Here is a 16,082-nt window from a genome sequence, read left to right on the forward strand (position 1 = left end):
AAGAGGGAGAGTGGCTGCTAGGTAAGCCATTAGCCTCCAAGCACTTATTTCATTCATCGACCCTCGAGGTCGGTCTAGCGTTAATGCTCCTTGAGTCATTCAATGCTGATGGTCGATTAGATCTAATCTCCGTTGGCTTGCGTGAACCACGCTAAAACCGTTTTGACTAATCAGTCAGCGCTATGTGACCAGTGTAACGCCCTGGCTACCCCAGAACAGTTACGGTGAACGGTGGACCGGAAATTTAACTCGTTGCCTGAGTCCTTTGGTCAAAAACGTGCTCTAAGTGTAATTAACGGGTTAAGGTATAAAACCAATAAAAAGGGAACGGAGATTTTATTACAAACTACTCTGCAGAGCTAAACAAAACCTTTACAAGTGGTTCTCAGTACAAAAAGGTCACTATAGTTGTAAAGTTACAATCCCGCCGACCTAAGCGGCAAAATAGGGTAAACCCCCTAGTTCCTCTGAGAACTCCTTGGCCGTGGTGGTCAAGCGGCCGCATATGTACACAACACCACATCAGCTCTCCACTCAAGGCTAGGTGAGCTTTTCTTTCCCTTTACCTGCACCACATAGCACCCATGAGCCAAAGCCCAGCAAGAAAACATAACACTTTTCATAAACATTATCAAATGATTATCATTATAATCACACTGAGCAATAAGCATTAAACAAATGAGTGAACATCACATGAGGTCCTGATAAACCATACTGAGTGACTGACAGGCAAGTCACTAATTCAAATGGAAGAGTGGCTGTTAGGTAAGCCACTAGCCTTCAACAGGTTCTGGTAAACCATACTGAGTGACTGACAAGCAAGTCACTAATTCAAATGGAAGAGTGGCTGTTAGGTAAGCCACTTGCCTTCAACAGGTTCTGGTAAACCATACTGAGTGACTGACAAGCACGTCACTGTTTCAAATGGGAGAGTGGCTGCTAAGTAAGCCACTAGCCTCCAAGCGATTATTTCATTCATCGACCCTCGGGGTCGGTCTGGCATTGATGCTCTTTGAGTCATTCAATGCTGATAATCGATTAGATCAAATCTTATTGGCTTGCGTAATACATGCTAAGGCCGTCCTGACTAATGAGTCAGCTCAACGTGATCAGTGCCCAGTACCACTGCCGAACCTGACTAATAAGTCACAGCTTCACAGTTGATACTAGCACCTTTGCCAAACCTGACTAATGAGTCAGTACCGTGCACAAGTGAGCAACATATGCTAAGCATTCTATATTCAATCCATGTCCACATTCTCACAATCAACATGCCTCATGAACATCCATGCATGTCACACTTGGGGTGCAGTTCTCTTACCTTTGATTCGAGCTAGAATGAACAAAAGAACGACCCTTGAGAACGGTTTAGCTTTTAATCCTTTAGCGGTTACCTAATCACAACACATATGGGATACCATCAATAATCAAGATAATCAAGGGTTCTCAAACCATTATCTAGCCTCCAAGAGATCAATCCAAACTAATCCAAGTAGCAAGGACACTCCCGAGGCCTAAAACTAGGTTTCCGGGGTCAAAATGAGCAAACGGGGCGAAAACAGGGCAAGGGCTGCGGCCCTAGCACCTTGGGCAGCGGCCCCCAGGGATCCCAGAGGCTAGGGCCGCGGCGCCCTTCATCAAGGGCCGCGGCGCCCAGCAAGCACAAGGCCTCCACCTGCTTCTTCAAAGAAGGGCCGCGGCGCTCCACCCTGGGCCATTCCCAACCGCGTTTCTAACATTCCAAAGCCTCCAAAATCATCCCTAAAAATTCCCCAATCATCAAAACAAAGTTCCCAAGCTTCCCCATACATCAAACCCTCAAAACCCAAGGCTCGAACGAACCGAAAACTCAACAATTCACAAAATCAATTCAAAGCTTAGAAACTCGGAAAAACTCAAAACTTAAACTTCAATTACCTTCAATTGGGTTGTTTTCCGTCGAATCCCTCGGTTAAGAAGCTTCTAATCTCCCCTAGGATCTCTATGCCTCGATCCTCACTCGATTCCGACTCCTAGAACTCAAGATTTCGTCAAATATGCTCCGGGTGGCGAAAATGAACTAACAAAGGGAAACGAGAGGTTTTCTATCGTATGTTCTATCTGATAAGCTACTTCAACCTTAAGTAACCTCACATAAAACCTAATGCTCGGGGTCCCGAAAACACCCCCGGGGACATTATAGTCAAAACCTCCAAAATTTCACCCTGATCTCAAATATTCCCAATTTATCATCAAATGAACATTTCTATTACCCCAAAATTTGACCCCATTATGGTAAAACCGCTAATCCACTAAAAATAACCGTCTCATGTTGCTTAGCTCGAATATATCTCCATAATAATGGAGTCTCATTCACAAATCAAGTTATGCACCCAAATACACAAATTACCCTCAACGGGCCAAATTATCATCACACCCCTGTAATAAGAAATATGGACTCACATGCATGCATTTCACATCATATCATAATATAATCAACATATACATGCATTTTATCAATTAATAACACAATTAAGCAAGTATGGCCCTCCCGACCTACTATTCATGCCGTTAAACACAATGGAGAATTCGGGGCATTACAGACCAGTGTCCAGTATCACTGCCGAACTTGACTCATGAGTCACAGCTTCACAGCTGATACCAACACCTTTGCCAGTTCTGACTGATGAGTCAGTGCAACGTGACCAGTGCCCAGTACCACTGCTGAACCTGACTCATAAGTCACAGCTGATACCAATACCTTTGCCAATTCTGACTGATGAGTCAGTGCAACGTGACCAGCGCCCAGTACCACTGCCGAACCTGACTAATGAGTCACAGCTTCACAGTTGATACTAGCACCTTTGCCAAATCTGACTAATTAGTCAGTGCCATGCACAAGTAAGCAATGCTATTATTATGTATCATATGCCAATTATCCACGAATAGGGCATTCAGCATGCTTACTAAACAGTTGCCAGCATAATCATGATCATGCACAAACTCAGAGACTCAAGCTCTGGCCAATCTCATATTCATCACTCATGGCATGCCCTAATCACATGTTTCTCGTGCATCACATGCATCACACTTAGTCATCCAGCATGCCTCAATAATAATCATATGCAAATGGGCAAGATCGCCAAGCATTCACTATGCTATCAATGTTTACATTTAAACATCCAACATGCATCAATCATAGCCATGCATGTCACATACGGGGTGCAGTTTTCTTACCTTGGGTTCGAGCGAGAATTAATAAAAGAAACGACATTTGAGAACGATCAACTTTTAGTCCTTTAGCGGTCACCTAGTCATAACCAATTAGAAACCATTAATAAAACAAATCAATGAATGGTTTACAAACTAAACCACACTCCCGGGACCAATCCCCCACTCTCGGGACTCTCAAACTACTCAAAAGGAGCAAAGGAACCAACCCCCGAGCCTTAAAAACCATCCCGAACCCTAAAATCAACACCTCCTGAAACTGGCCTAGCGCCTAGGCGCCACCCACCAGCACTGGGGCGCTGTCCCAGAAACAGAGAGGGCTGCTCTCTGCCCTGAGTAGCGCTGGGGCGCTAGGGCTGGCGCTGGGGCGCCAGCTTCAGACCAGCAGCTGCACTGAAACTCCATTCTTGCAATTCCTCTTGAAACCAACCTTCCAAACACATCCCAAACCTTACTAAAACATCCAATTCAACCCCTAAACCTCACCTACATCACCTCCTCACCAAAACTCAATCACACACACACCAAAAACTCCCCTTGATTCCAACTTCCCACATCAAATTCTAGAGCTGAAAACTATAAGAAAAACAGAGCAACACCTGAAACCAAAGGCTAAAACTCACCTTGAAACTGGTCTTGGACCTCCCTTACAAGCTAAACCCAGTCTCCAACCCAGCCTTTAGTTTCCCCTAGCTTGAATCTCCACCAAGAACTCAAAACCCTCAAAGGAGAAGTGAAGAAGATGATGTACGAGAAAGGAAGAAGGAAATCTCTGTTTTTGCTCTGTTTAAATCTACCACCTTCTACAGTCACCTAAGTCACATATATCCACCCCTAAAATGACCAAATTGCCCTTGTGTCATCTAAAGCCTCTTAAGCTATTTTAGGGGTAAAATTGGTACTTTTAGCTTAACCCGTTAATCAAAATTAACGCTTCCCAATTCCCGCTAATCTCAATATCCTCAAACACCAATAATTCATATCCCCTTACCTTAAAATCCCCGGTAACGCTATAATCATTAAATTCACCCCGAGACTCACCCCGAGCCCCGAACTTAAACTCGTTATGACTAGACCGAACACTTACATCTCATGATCGTCTCATGTCGAAAAGATCGAACCAATCCACCCTATAACGTGGCTATATTAATTAATCTCAACCATGCACCCAAAATATACATTTACGCCCACTGTGACCAAATTACCAAAATGCCCTTGCATTATAAATATGAGCCCATATGCATGCATTCACCATCATATAATAATATAATTCACATAAACATGCATATAATCATTAAATATCATAATAAACCATTTATGGCCCTCCCGACCTCCTAATCAAGGTCCTAAACCTTATTAGGAAATTTGGGGCATTACAAGTGGGCAGCCACTATAAGTCTTATAGACCTCCGTCTTCTTTACTGAACTTACTTAATTGCTTCATCGAAATAGTGACACCCTTTTTTTAAACATCTTATTATCACTTTGCTTAAGCCTTATTGTTATTAAAATGCTTAACTTCACATAAGACTTTTCAAGGCATTTCTTCACTTTTATCATATTCTTATGCATGGTCTTATATCATATAACTGTACATGTCATGCATACATGCTGATGCTAAAATATCAATGTTCATGTTCATGATTCAGGTTTGATGGTATTCAATCAAGACATTGTATCACATCTCATATAACTTAAAACATCTTTAATCATGGTACATGAAGCTTTGGGTTGGTGGCGTTGTTATACCTTAATGTAGAGCTATGGCTCAGGTCTAAGGTTTCCAGCCTAAAATCTTAAAGGCTTCATATATCATAACATGTAACAAAATCGTGAACATAGAAAGTAATCCACATATTCATCAACATGAGAACACATACTTGCACATAACTCAGATCAAACTTAACCAATTAAGACAACTATCATATATCACGAAATTCACCTATTATATGTCATATAATCCACTAGGATATACACACCACACATAAATCGTATAAACATTCATCACATACTCATCATTATCATCATCATCCCATACTTAACTCATACACAATCAATGTATTCATGCATCTCACACTTAAGCACAAAATGTGAAATTTACTTACCTTAGGTCCTTAGCTTATTTTAAAACTGCTCACCAAGAGTTAATCAATTCAATCCATACAGATCCAATTCAAGGTACATCATTTATTAAATTATATAAAAATCGTAAATATACACTATTGATGGTATATATTAACAATATTAGAAACCACATAAATGATAATAATAATTATTATCAGCATAATGTATATACTCTTAATGCATCATAATCCTCTTTACAAAACACTGCTTTAGGCCTTACTCATAATATAATGTATTTTTATGATACATTAATAATAATAATAATAATAATAATAATAATAATAATAATAATAATAATAATAATTTTCGTCTTAATAATTTTCGTCTATAAATAAACTTTTTTCAATATTAATGACAAAATATCTCAATAACAATACATATGTGAATGTATAAATTCAAATAGTCATTTTATAAAAGAAATCATATTTTTAACATAAAATTTTAATAATCGATATAATGATAATAATATAAATATAAATATTTATATTATTATTAATTAGTCATAATATAAATCCCGGTGATATAATAAATATACGTTCTCCAAAATTCACTGGTCTTACAAATATCAATAACTGTAAGAAACTAATATTTGATATTATTTTAATATTAAAATATTAACGAGAATATTAATATACAATAATAATTGTTAAATAATAGGTTTACAATAAATCAAAAATTTTATATATATACATGAAACTATATTATTGATTTACTTAACAAAATAATAACAATAATAATTAAAATTAATTAATAATAATATTTTCTATATTAATAGAAAATCAATTAAATATGTCTTTTTAAAATTTATTAATTGTTTATTATTTTCTATAAAGTTGGGCAGCACAATGGCTATAAAATGGATAAACCCAAAATTAAAACCTGTATAAAAAATACATAAAATCTCTGACAACCACTAAATTCAAATTTTTATTTCAGAATTTCACTTTTCAAAAATATAATTTTTTAATCGCGAACAAAACATACCCTAAAAAAAAAAGATAGGTATACTCTCAAATAACATTTATAGGATAAACTTTTAAAAATATTTGGATTTGTCTATCCAATAAAATATTAATATTAGTGGATGGCCTGGATGAGTATTTATATGATGATTTTTAAAAGTTTTCATATACAACTTGGAGCAAACACTAAAGAGAAGAGATGGGTCTACTCTCAAGCAACATTTGTAGGAGAGATCTTAAGGTGGGACAGCACATATACTCTTAGAGCAACTCCAACGGAAGGGTGCTTAAATGGTCAAATCAAGACTTTTTTATTAAGTTTAACCAATAAAAAAAAAGAAGAAAAAAAATGAAAGCAACGTTGCCCAACAGTGGCAACGTTGACAGCACATATACTCTTAGAGCAACTCCAACGGAAGGGTACTTAAATGGTCAAATCAAGACTTTTTTATTAAGTTTAACCAATCAAAAAAAAGAAAAAAAAATGAAAGCAACGTTGCCCAGCAGTGGCAACGTTGCTAGTTTTCTTTTAAATCAAACTCTTCCATATCATCAGCCTACCCCACCATTTATCCCATGACTGACAAGCATTCCTTTGAGCAACCCCCGTTGGAGTTGCTCTTATAGAGCCATCCACACTTACTCTCATCACGGTCAGTCAGAATATACCAATAATAATTTTAGATTTTAATTTTTCAATTCTTATAATATATTATTCATTAATTTTCTTATTGAAATACAAACTTATTATTCACCCTAATAAACTAATTTCTTAAATATTATATTATGTATCGTGAATACATTAGAATCAGCCACAACCCACAAGATTAATATATCCTTAACAAAATTTGAAACCCAATTAGTAAAAAAAGATCCAATAAATTAAAAATAGTATTAGCCCCACCAAAAATTTAATTCAGGCCATTATACTATCGTTTTATAATATATTTGTAATTATATAGTATTAAAATAAATAACAAAATAACTACAAGCCTTACAATGCAACAACACTTGGGAAGTTGTATCCCTTCCTCCTGGTTCCAACACAGTTGCCAGCAAATGGATATTCAAGGTCAAATACACTCCCACTGGTAAAATAGACCGATACAAAGCTCGCTTAGTAGCCAAGGGGTATACTCAAAAACAAGGAATTGACTACATTGACACTTATGCTCCTGTTGCGAAATTCAACACTTTCAAAATCATCCTAGCTCTAGCAGCTATACATAATTGGAGTCTACACCACATGGATATCAACAATGCTTTTCTCCATGGCGACCTTGACGAACTTATCTACATGAAACTTCCCCAAGGTTATGTTCACAATGGGCAACTTCCTCCAAATCCGGTGTGCAAGCTCAACAAAAGCTTGTATGGCCTTAAACAAGCTTCAAGACAATGGTACTCCAAGCTTAGCACCACCCTCTTACAACATGGTTTCACTCAGTCTCCATACGATCACTCTCTCTTCATAAAAAACAAATCAGGTGTTTTCCTTGCCTTATTAATATATGTAGATGACATTCTCATTGCCACTAATAATGACTCAGCTCTTGTTTCTTTCAAAACTTTTTTGGACAGCAAGTTTAAACTCAAGGACTTAGGTCCTCTTCGCTTTTTCCTTGGTTTAGAAATTGGTAGAAATAAAAATGGAATTTCTGTTTCCCAACGTTCTTTCACTTTACAAATATTGTCTGATACAGGTTATTTAGGTTCCAAGGCTTCCTCCACCCCCATGGAACCAAACCTTAAATTAAGCAACGATATTGGTGAACTATTACCCGATGCCACTTCTTATAGAAGTCTCATTGGCAAACTTTTATATCTTACTATTACTAGACCTGATATATGCTTTGCTGTCAACAGATTGAGTCAATTCCTTTCTGCACCAAGGATTCCTCACCTACATGCTGCTCAAAAGGTTCTTCAATACCTCAAAGCAACTCCAGGCCAAGGATTATTTTTCCACTCTCTATACCAACAAACCCTCAGTCAATCCCTTCAACTCAAAGCCTTTGCTGATGCTGATTGGGGTAGCTGCATTGACACTAGAAGGTCCATCTCTGGTTACTGTGTATTTCTTGGAAATTCATTAGTTTCATGGAAATCCAAGAAACAGAGCACCATCTCTCGTTCATCTGCCGAAGCTGAGTACCGTGCAATGGCCAATACCACTTGTGAGATAACTTGGCAACTCGCACTCCTCAAGGACTTCGGTATACAACACAGCAAACCTGTCATTCTCTTCTGTGATAATAATGCAGCGATACACATTTCAGAGAACCCCGTTTTCCACGAAAGAACCAAGCATGTTGACATTGATTGTCACATTGTTTGGGAAAAGGTTACCCAAGACATTATCAAAATGAATCATGTCACAAGTAAAGACAATCTAGCAAATGTATTCACTAAAGCCTTATTTCCTTCTGTTTTTACATCCCTTATTACCAAAATGGGTGTTAACAATCTGTACACTCCATTTGGATGGGGGCTATTAGAATACTCTCTTTATTTTCTGTTGTGCTTGTTGACTTGTTGACCATATTAGTTAGGGACTAACTTCTTTTTCCTTTTTTTTTTCGGTTCCCTTTGTATATAATACATTTTCTGGTGTACTTTTCTTTTCAAGAAATAATATCAATTTTTTCTCTTTTCTCTTTTCTAATAACACTAACAAACAATAAAATATTAGGATTTGTCTATCCAATAAAATATTAATATTAGTGGATGGCCTGGATGAGTATTTATATGATCGATTTTTAAAAGTTTTCATATACAACTTAGAGCAAATACTAAAGAGAAGAGATGGGTCTACTCTCAAATAACATTTGTAGGAGAGATCTTAAGGTGGGACAGCACATATACTCTTACAGAGCCTTACACACTTACTTTCATCACGGTCAGTCAGAATACATCAATTATTCTAACTATTTTCTTAGTAATTAATTAAGCTACTAAAAAAATCCAAAAATTTAATTCATCCTTTTTATAATATATTTGTAATTATATAGTATTAAAATAAATACTTTATAATTTCATTTCTCTCTTCACTATATGCAGGAATATATTTGTATTTATATGTATAATTTCATTTGTTTTTATAGTAATTTCATTTCTATCTTGTATATATACATATGCAGGAATATATGTAGGAAATGATATGGTAATCCACTATACCAAGACCGAACCCGAACCCGAACCCGAACCCAAACCCAAACCCGAACCCGACACAATTCACCAAGCGGCAGGAGGCTGCAAAATGTGTGGTTACCAACCAAAAGCGCAGCGAGGAGTGGTGATATCGTGCTTGGATTGCTTTCTCATCAACCGCTTCCACAGGCTCTTCCACTTCGACTACGGCGTCTCGCCCGTCCACTTTTGGGTCAAAAACATCGGAACATGTAGCCTTGACGTATGCGACCCCCCAGATCTGGTCATCCATCGAGCCACTCGGATGCTGGTCGAAGACAACGATAACAGAGGAGGCAAGTTCGGCGAATACGATATTCTCAGCAACAACTGCGAGTCTTTCGCAGTCTACTGCAAGACTGGGATTCGTTCAAGCGCCCAAGCTCAATCTTTGAAGACCAAATTTATGATTTTTTTCAAAAATATCACCGAGAAGCCTCTGACTTTAGAAAATTTGATTAGCACTTTTGCTGAAATGGTCTTTACTTATAAGATTGAAGTGCTTCGACAACATGCTATGAAAGAGTTTGAGCAGAATCGACGAAGCAACGATATTCCCATGAATTATCATGATATTATTCAAGTCGATAAGGTGAAAATCTTATGAATTATGATCATTGCATAGTAATTAAACGAAATTATATAATTAAGGTCAAATAATAAGCGAAATTTGAACAAATTAGATTGTTACTACAGAGTTATAGTATGTGTTGAGAGTAATTATTTGCTATCGAGTGTATTCCCTTTTCCTTGTGTATTTTCATCATACATACATGCTATCCCATGTATTTTCTCTATTGAGCCTATGAAGTTTCCTCTTGCAGTGTTGATCGTCGGTAAATGTTATATGTATATATGTATATGTTGATTGTCAGTGAATGTTATATTCAAAGTTGATGATGTTCTTAGCAACCATTTGTTAATTTCAGTTGAATTCGGTTGTTCTATTTGAAAAAGAAAGTTAAATCTAATTACCAAACAGTTGCTATGGTAATTTGGTTTTCTTTTTCTCTTTCCCTTTCGCTGCTATTGCAAATCTTCCAGTTAGAACTAATTTGGATATTTTTGCTCTTAAATCATGGCTTAGATTAGCCAGGGGTGATCCTATAATCCTTGCAGATTTATTATATTTATGGCAAAATAATAAGCTTCAGTCTTCAGGAAATTTGTTGTTGAATGTTTTAGCTTTCTTTATTGCAGATCCTCCCTTCGGCATACCATGCCCAGGAGTGGTGAATATGACTTGTGAATTATCAAAGTGATCAGCAATTGATGATTCAATTTTATAAATTCTTTGCAAAGTAAGCTCTTTCTCTTGGTTGCTTATGTGTTTATTTATTGCTTCCATTTATGTCAAGTTCAAATTTGATCTTGTACAATCTTTCAAGCGTTTATCATTTGGTCATCTATGAAATTCAATCAATGTGTCCAAGAAAAAGTTCCCGTCTTTTGTTTTTTAAGCCAAGCCTAATTTTGCTAGCAATACTAAACTACCAATCAAGTGAATTACAGGGAAGAAATGGTCTGCGACGAAGCACTGTTTGGACCAGATCAATATGCTGAAAGAATGCATCGTCAAGAACTACTACAAGAGCAGGTAAACATGACCAAATTTCGCAAAATCTGCACTGATAAAAATGATTGATTTTTCTGAAGTAGAGTGAATCTTATTTCAGCAACTTGAGATGCTAAAGCTTATGCGCAAGTTGGACCTTAATGATCAATCTTACAATTCTCGAGGTCATTGGCATGTTTTACATAGTTTAGTAGTGACTTTATCATAATCCAAATTTAATTTTAAGTTCTCTATTATGTCTCTAATGTTGCATCAGCAGATGAAAAATGCTGACTTTGATTTTGAGGTATCAGTTTTGTCAGAAGAGCAGATTCAATATATTGTTTCGCGGAGGATCTCGCCATTATACAAGCCAAGGTAGATCAAAAACTTATAAATTCAATGAAACAGCGTATTTGTTTGACTGCAAATATTTCAGGCTTTCCCTTTACTTTTGTAGCATGTCTCAAAACAAATTCGAGCCTGTTGTTTAATTAATATGTTTGTTTTTTCCACAATGAATTCGGTCATTCTGCTTTCACTTGCTGTCATAAAATCACATATAAAGAACAAAGTAGGTTTCTATAGAAGGAAATTGATAAAAGAAAACCATTTTTCCATTAAGTAGAGTAAACTTCTTGAACATTAGCAACTTGATCACCATTTTGACAACAATTTAAGTCACTACCACATTTCCCTTCTTGTCAAGACTCACGGTTACTGTGTCCCCTTCTTTATTGTCTCCTCTCAGAATTTTCTCAGCCAAGCTATCTTCCAAAAGACTCACAATTGCTCTTCTCAATGGCCTAGCACCATACATTGGATTAGTTCCCTCCTTAACCAACTTCTCTTTGAACTCAGACGTCACCACTAGGAAAATGTTCTTTTCTTCAAGTCTTTGAATAACATCTTTCAGCATAATGTCCATTATCTGTTTCAGCTGAACATTATCAAGTTGCTTAAATACCACCACTTCATCAAGCCTGTTCAAGAACTCAGGCCTGAATTTTTTTCTAAGCTCATCTGCAACTGCCGTCTTCACTTGCCCAAAATCAAACTGATCCCCATGAACAATCACTTTGTTGCCAATATTTGAGGTCAATATGATAAGAGTTTTTTGAAAATCCACTGCTTTACCCTTATCATCTGTGAGCATGCCGTCTTCCAAAATCTGAAGTAGAACGTTAAAAATGTCTGTGTGAGCCTTTTCAATCTCATCGAAGAGGATCAGAGAGTGTGCCCTGCGCCGAACAGCTTCTGTCAGCTGTCCACCTCCATTATGGCCTATATAGCCAGGGGGTGATCCTATAAGCTTGGCAACATTATGCTTTTCCATGTACTCGCTCATGTTAAGCCTGACAATGGATTCTTTTGAGCCAAAATACTCAACAGCCAATGCATTGGCCAACTCAGTTTTGCCAACCCCAGTTGGACCTATGAACAAGAAGCTTGTTGGCCGGCTGGGGTCTCTTATTCTAGCACGAGATCGGCGAATGGCACGGCTAATTGCCTCCACAGCTTCATGTTGTCCTATAACTCTTTTGTGTAATGTTTTCTCCATGTTGAGCAACTTTTCTGACTCTGAGGGTGAGAGTTTCTCCAATGGAATTCCTGTGCAGGAAGAAACCAAATGTTGGATATCTTCCTCCGTAACCATCGCATGACCATTGGTTGTTACTTCTGTTTTCTGAAGTTGAGCTCGGGAACCAGCTTGGTCAATCAAGTCTATTGCCTTGAGCGTCCTTTTGCTGAGGACAAGATCAGACAAGCGGTTTTTTCGTGTGATGGCTCTAAAGCCCCGGGGCCAGATGGGTTTTCCATTGCAGTTTATCAGAACAATTGGGAGGTAATGAAAAAGGATTTGATGGATGTATTTCATGATTTTTTCAAGGATGGGGTTATCCACGAAAGGACCAATGAAACTATCATTTGCCTAATTCCGAAGAAATTGAATAACTGTCGGGTTAGGGACTACAGGCCCATCAGTCTAGTCACTAGTCTGTACAAAGTTATTTCAAAGGTGTTGGCTTATAGACTTCGAGGAGTTCTTTCAGACACAATTGTAGAAAATCAAGGTGCTTTTGTCGAGGGGAGGTAGATTTTGGACACAGTTCTGATTGCAAATGAGGCAGTGGAGGAATATAGAAGCAAAGGAAGAAAAGGTTGGGTGTTTAAAATAGACTTCACTAAAGCTTATGATTGTGTGGACTGGGGTTTCTTGGATTTAGTTTTGGAAAGGAAGGGTTTTGGTGAAGTTTGGAGGAGGTGGATGCGTGGGTGTTTATCCTCCACTTCTTACTCTGTCTTTGTAAATGGGCGTCCGAGAGGAAAGTTTAAAGGTTATAGGGGTATTCGCCAGGGGACTCTTTGTCTCCATTCTTGTTCACTTTGATAGCGGATGTTTTAGGTAGAATGGTAGATAAAGCTAAAAGTGCCTCGGCTCTAAGAGGTTTCTCAGTGGGCAAGGATAAAGTGGATGTGAGCCATCTTCAGTTTGCAGACGATACGATTTTCTTCGCAAATGATGAGGAGTCCCTGGCGGTTTTCTTGGACATTCTAAAGGTCTTTGGTGGAGTTTCTGGGTTATCTATCAATTTGCAGAAATGTCAGCTTTTGGGGATTAATTTGCAGAAAGAGTTGGTGGATCAGAAAGCTAGTGAGATTGGGTGTGAAGTGGGTGAGTGGCCTATTCGGTACTTGGGGCTTCCTTTGGGGGCTTCACCTCGTTCCAAAGGGTTTTGGGACCCGGTGATATCTAAATGTGCTAATCGGTTGGATTCCTGGAAGAGTGCTTTTCTGTCTAGAGGTGGGAGGCTGACTCTTATTCAATCAGTTCTGTCTTCCATTCCCGTGTACTACCTGTCGCTTTTTTGTATCCCTAAGAATGTGGCGATGACTATTGAGAAATTGATGCGCGATTTCTTTTGGGAAGGTGCGGAAAAGTCAGGTGCCGATCATTTGGTCTCCTGGGTCGATGTTTGTAATTCGCGTAGTCACGGAGGATTGGGGATTGGAATTTGGTTTTGAGGAATAATGCTTTTCTTATGAAGTGGTTGTGGCGGTTTCCCTTGGAAAAAAATTCTTTATGGCACAGGGTGGTCAGCAGTAGGTATGGTGAAGATGCTGGCTTCTGGGATACAAACGTGGGGAGTAGATTTTCAGTTCGTGGTTCGTGGAGAGACATTTATTTGTTGTATGAGGAGTATAAGCGTAGGGTCTTTTTCAAAGTGGGGAAGGGTGACAGGATTCGCTTCTGGGAGGATAAGTGGATTGGTGACTGTTCCCTGAGCTCACGGTTCAATGATTTATTCAGGGTGTCCGAGGCAGCGAATGTTTCGATTAGAGACTTGTTAGTGGTTGATGTTGGTATTAGCTCCGAAGGTCTAGGCTGGGACTTCAGATTTAGAAGGAATTTATTCGACAGGGAGATTCCTAGCTTGATTGAGATGTTAGATTTGATTAAGGATGTGCATCTGCCGGAAATTTTGGAAGATAAAAGGATCTGGAAACCAGACAGTAGCGGGGTTTTCAGTTGCCAATCGACCTTTCACAGTTTAGCCTATGATCAGTTAGGGCCAGAGTGGCCGTGGGCGAAGAGGTTATGGAAAAGTGGTGTCCCCTACAAAATTAAAGTATTTGGATGGTTATTATTCCTTGACAAGTTAAGTGTCCATGATAATTTGCAGAGGAGGAGACCTTTCCATTCCTTGTCGCCAAATTGGTGTGCTAACTATAATAACAATAGCGAGTCAGTGGGCCATTTGTTTCTTCGGTGCTCGTTCGCCAGTATCATTTGGAATAAAGTTTTACAAGAGTTCGGGGTCGATTGGTGTATGCCTCCCTCTTGTGCGCAATTGTTCCTCTCTCATTTGGAGGGAGGAAAGAGGGTGACGTGTTTATGGCAGTGTACCGTCCTCGCTACATTTTGGGCTATTTGGCTGGAGAGAAATTCTAGGACTTTTGACGAGTCCTCTTCTTCAGTGGACAATCTTTGGGATAAAATCAGGTTCTGGGTTGCCATTTGGGTGTATAGAACGAAAGAATTTGAGGGTGTGTTCTTTTTGGATCTTCTTAGGGAGTGGGTACATTTGTGGTCATAACCTTTGTTTTCTTTTTCCCTATGTTACTACGATATTCCTCCGCCATAAGTGAGGGTTTTCAATATTATTGAGAGGAGGTCACTTCGACATCTAACTCATTTTTCAAAAAAAAAGTCTATGGCCTTATCAGGGAGAAATCTATCCCTGAAAGCAAATGTTTGAAATGAACCCACAAAACAAAAATCTACCTATTCGCTTGAAAAAAAAAATCAGTGAAAAACAATTACGTGATGTACTGTTTTGACAAACGAGCAGCTGTAACTATTGCCTTTCGTGAATACTCAACATTATGAAAACTCTCATCTCTTGTAAACCTTTCAATATTTCGATTGTATCATCAACGGATGGTTCTGTTACTTCAACTGTTTGAAACCTTCTCTTTAAAGCTGAGTCTTTTTCAATATACTTCCTATATTCATCCAGAGTAGTAGCACCAATACACTGCACCAAGATAGAAGAATTTGCATATAATTCTAAAGAAAAATACACGTGCTTAAAACCTTAAAATGACAAACCTTTAGGACCCCACTTGCAAGAGCAGGTTTTAAGATGTTAGCAGCATCAAGAGCATAATATCCTCCAATAAGAGTGTGAAGCTCATCAATGAAGAGGATTATTGCCCCTTTACTGTTCTCAACCTCATCAACAACCTTAATCAATCTCTCCTCAAATTCTCCATGATATATAGCACCAGCAATGAGTCGACCCATTTCCAGAGAAAATACCTGCATCAAAGCAATTTTCTCAAGAAAAATGGCAGCTGTAATGTTTCAACTCCCATTATGTTTAAACTGTTCATACCTTTTTTCCCTGAAGTTTATTTGGAACTTGAGCTTTAACAATGGCCTGAGCTAGGCCTTCTGCAATTACAGTCTTCCCTACACTAGGTTCGCCGATAAGGCAAGGGTTGTTTTTACTTCTCTTACATAGTATCTGCACTAT

At 38.2% G+C, this 16,082-nt stretch overlaps 2 protein-coding genes across 2 annotated transcripts; one reads left to right on the plus strand and one right to left on the minus strand.

Moving 5' to 3' along the window:
- Nucleotides 1-7,542: 7,542 nt before the first annotated feature.
- LOC133813853 (uncharacterized mitochondrial protein AtMg00810-like) lies at nucleotides 7,543-8,835 on the plus strand. The gene has a single exon (XM_062246889.1). It carries the CDS (start codon nucleotides 7,543-7,545, stop codon nucleotides 8,833-8,835), a length of 1,293 nt encoding a protein of 430 aa, XP_062102873.1.
- Nucleotides 8,836-11,649: 2,814 nt separating this feature from the next.
- On the minus strand, nucleotides 11,650-15,390 carry LOC133817065 (chaperone protein ClpC1, chloroplastic-like). Its single transcript, XM_062249449.1, has 2 exons — nucleotides 15,263-15,390; nucleotides 11,650-12,772 (listed from the first exon to the last, which is right to left on the minus strand). Exon 2 carries the CDS (start codon nucleotides 12,695-12,697, stop codon nucleotides 11,717-11,719), a length of 981 nt encoding a protein of 326 aa, XP_062105433.1. The 5' UTR covers nucleotides 12,698-12,772; nucleotides 15,263-15,390; the 3' UTR covers nucleotides 11,650-11,716.
- Nucleotides 15,391-16,082: the final 692 nt, after the last annotated feature.

This window comes from Humulus lupulus, chromosome 2 (assembly GCF_963169125.1).
Source record: "Humulus lupulus chromosome 2, drHumLupu1.1, whole genome shotgun sequence".
Classification (NCBI taxonomy): Eukaryota; Viridiplantae; Streptophyta; class Magnoliopsida; order Rosales; family Cannabaceae; genus Humulus; species Humulus lupulus.

Bases quoted from the DNA above. Each gene is read 5' to 3' on its own strand.
- LOC133817065 (XM_062249449.1), bottom strand. From the start codon at position 12,697: ATGGTTACGGAGGAAGATATCCAACATTTGGTTTCTTCCTGCACAGGA.
- LOC133813853 (XM_062246889.1), top strand. From the start codon at position 7,543: ATGGATATCAACAATGCTTTTCTCCATGGCGACCTTGACGAACTTATC.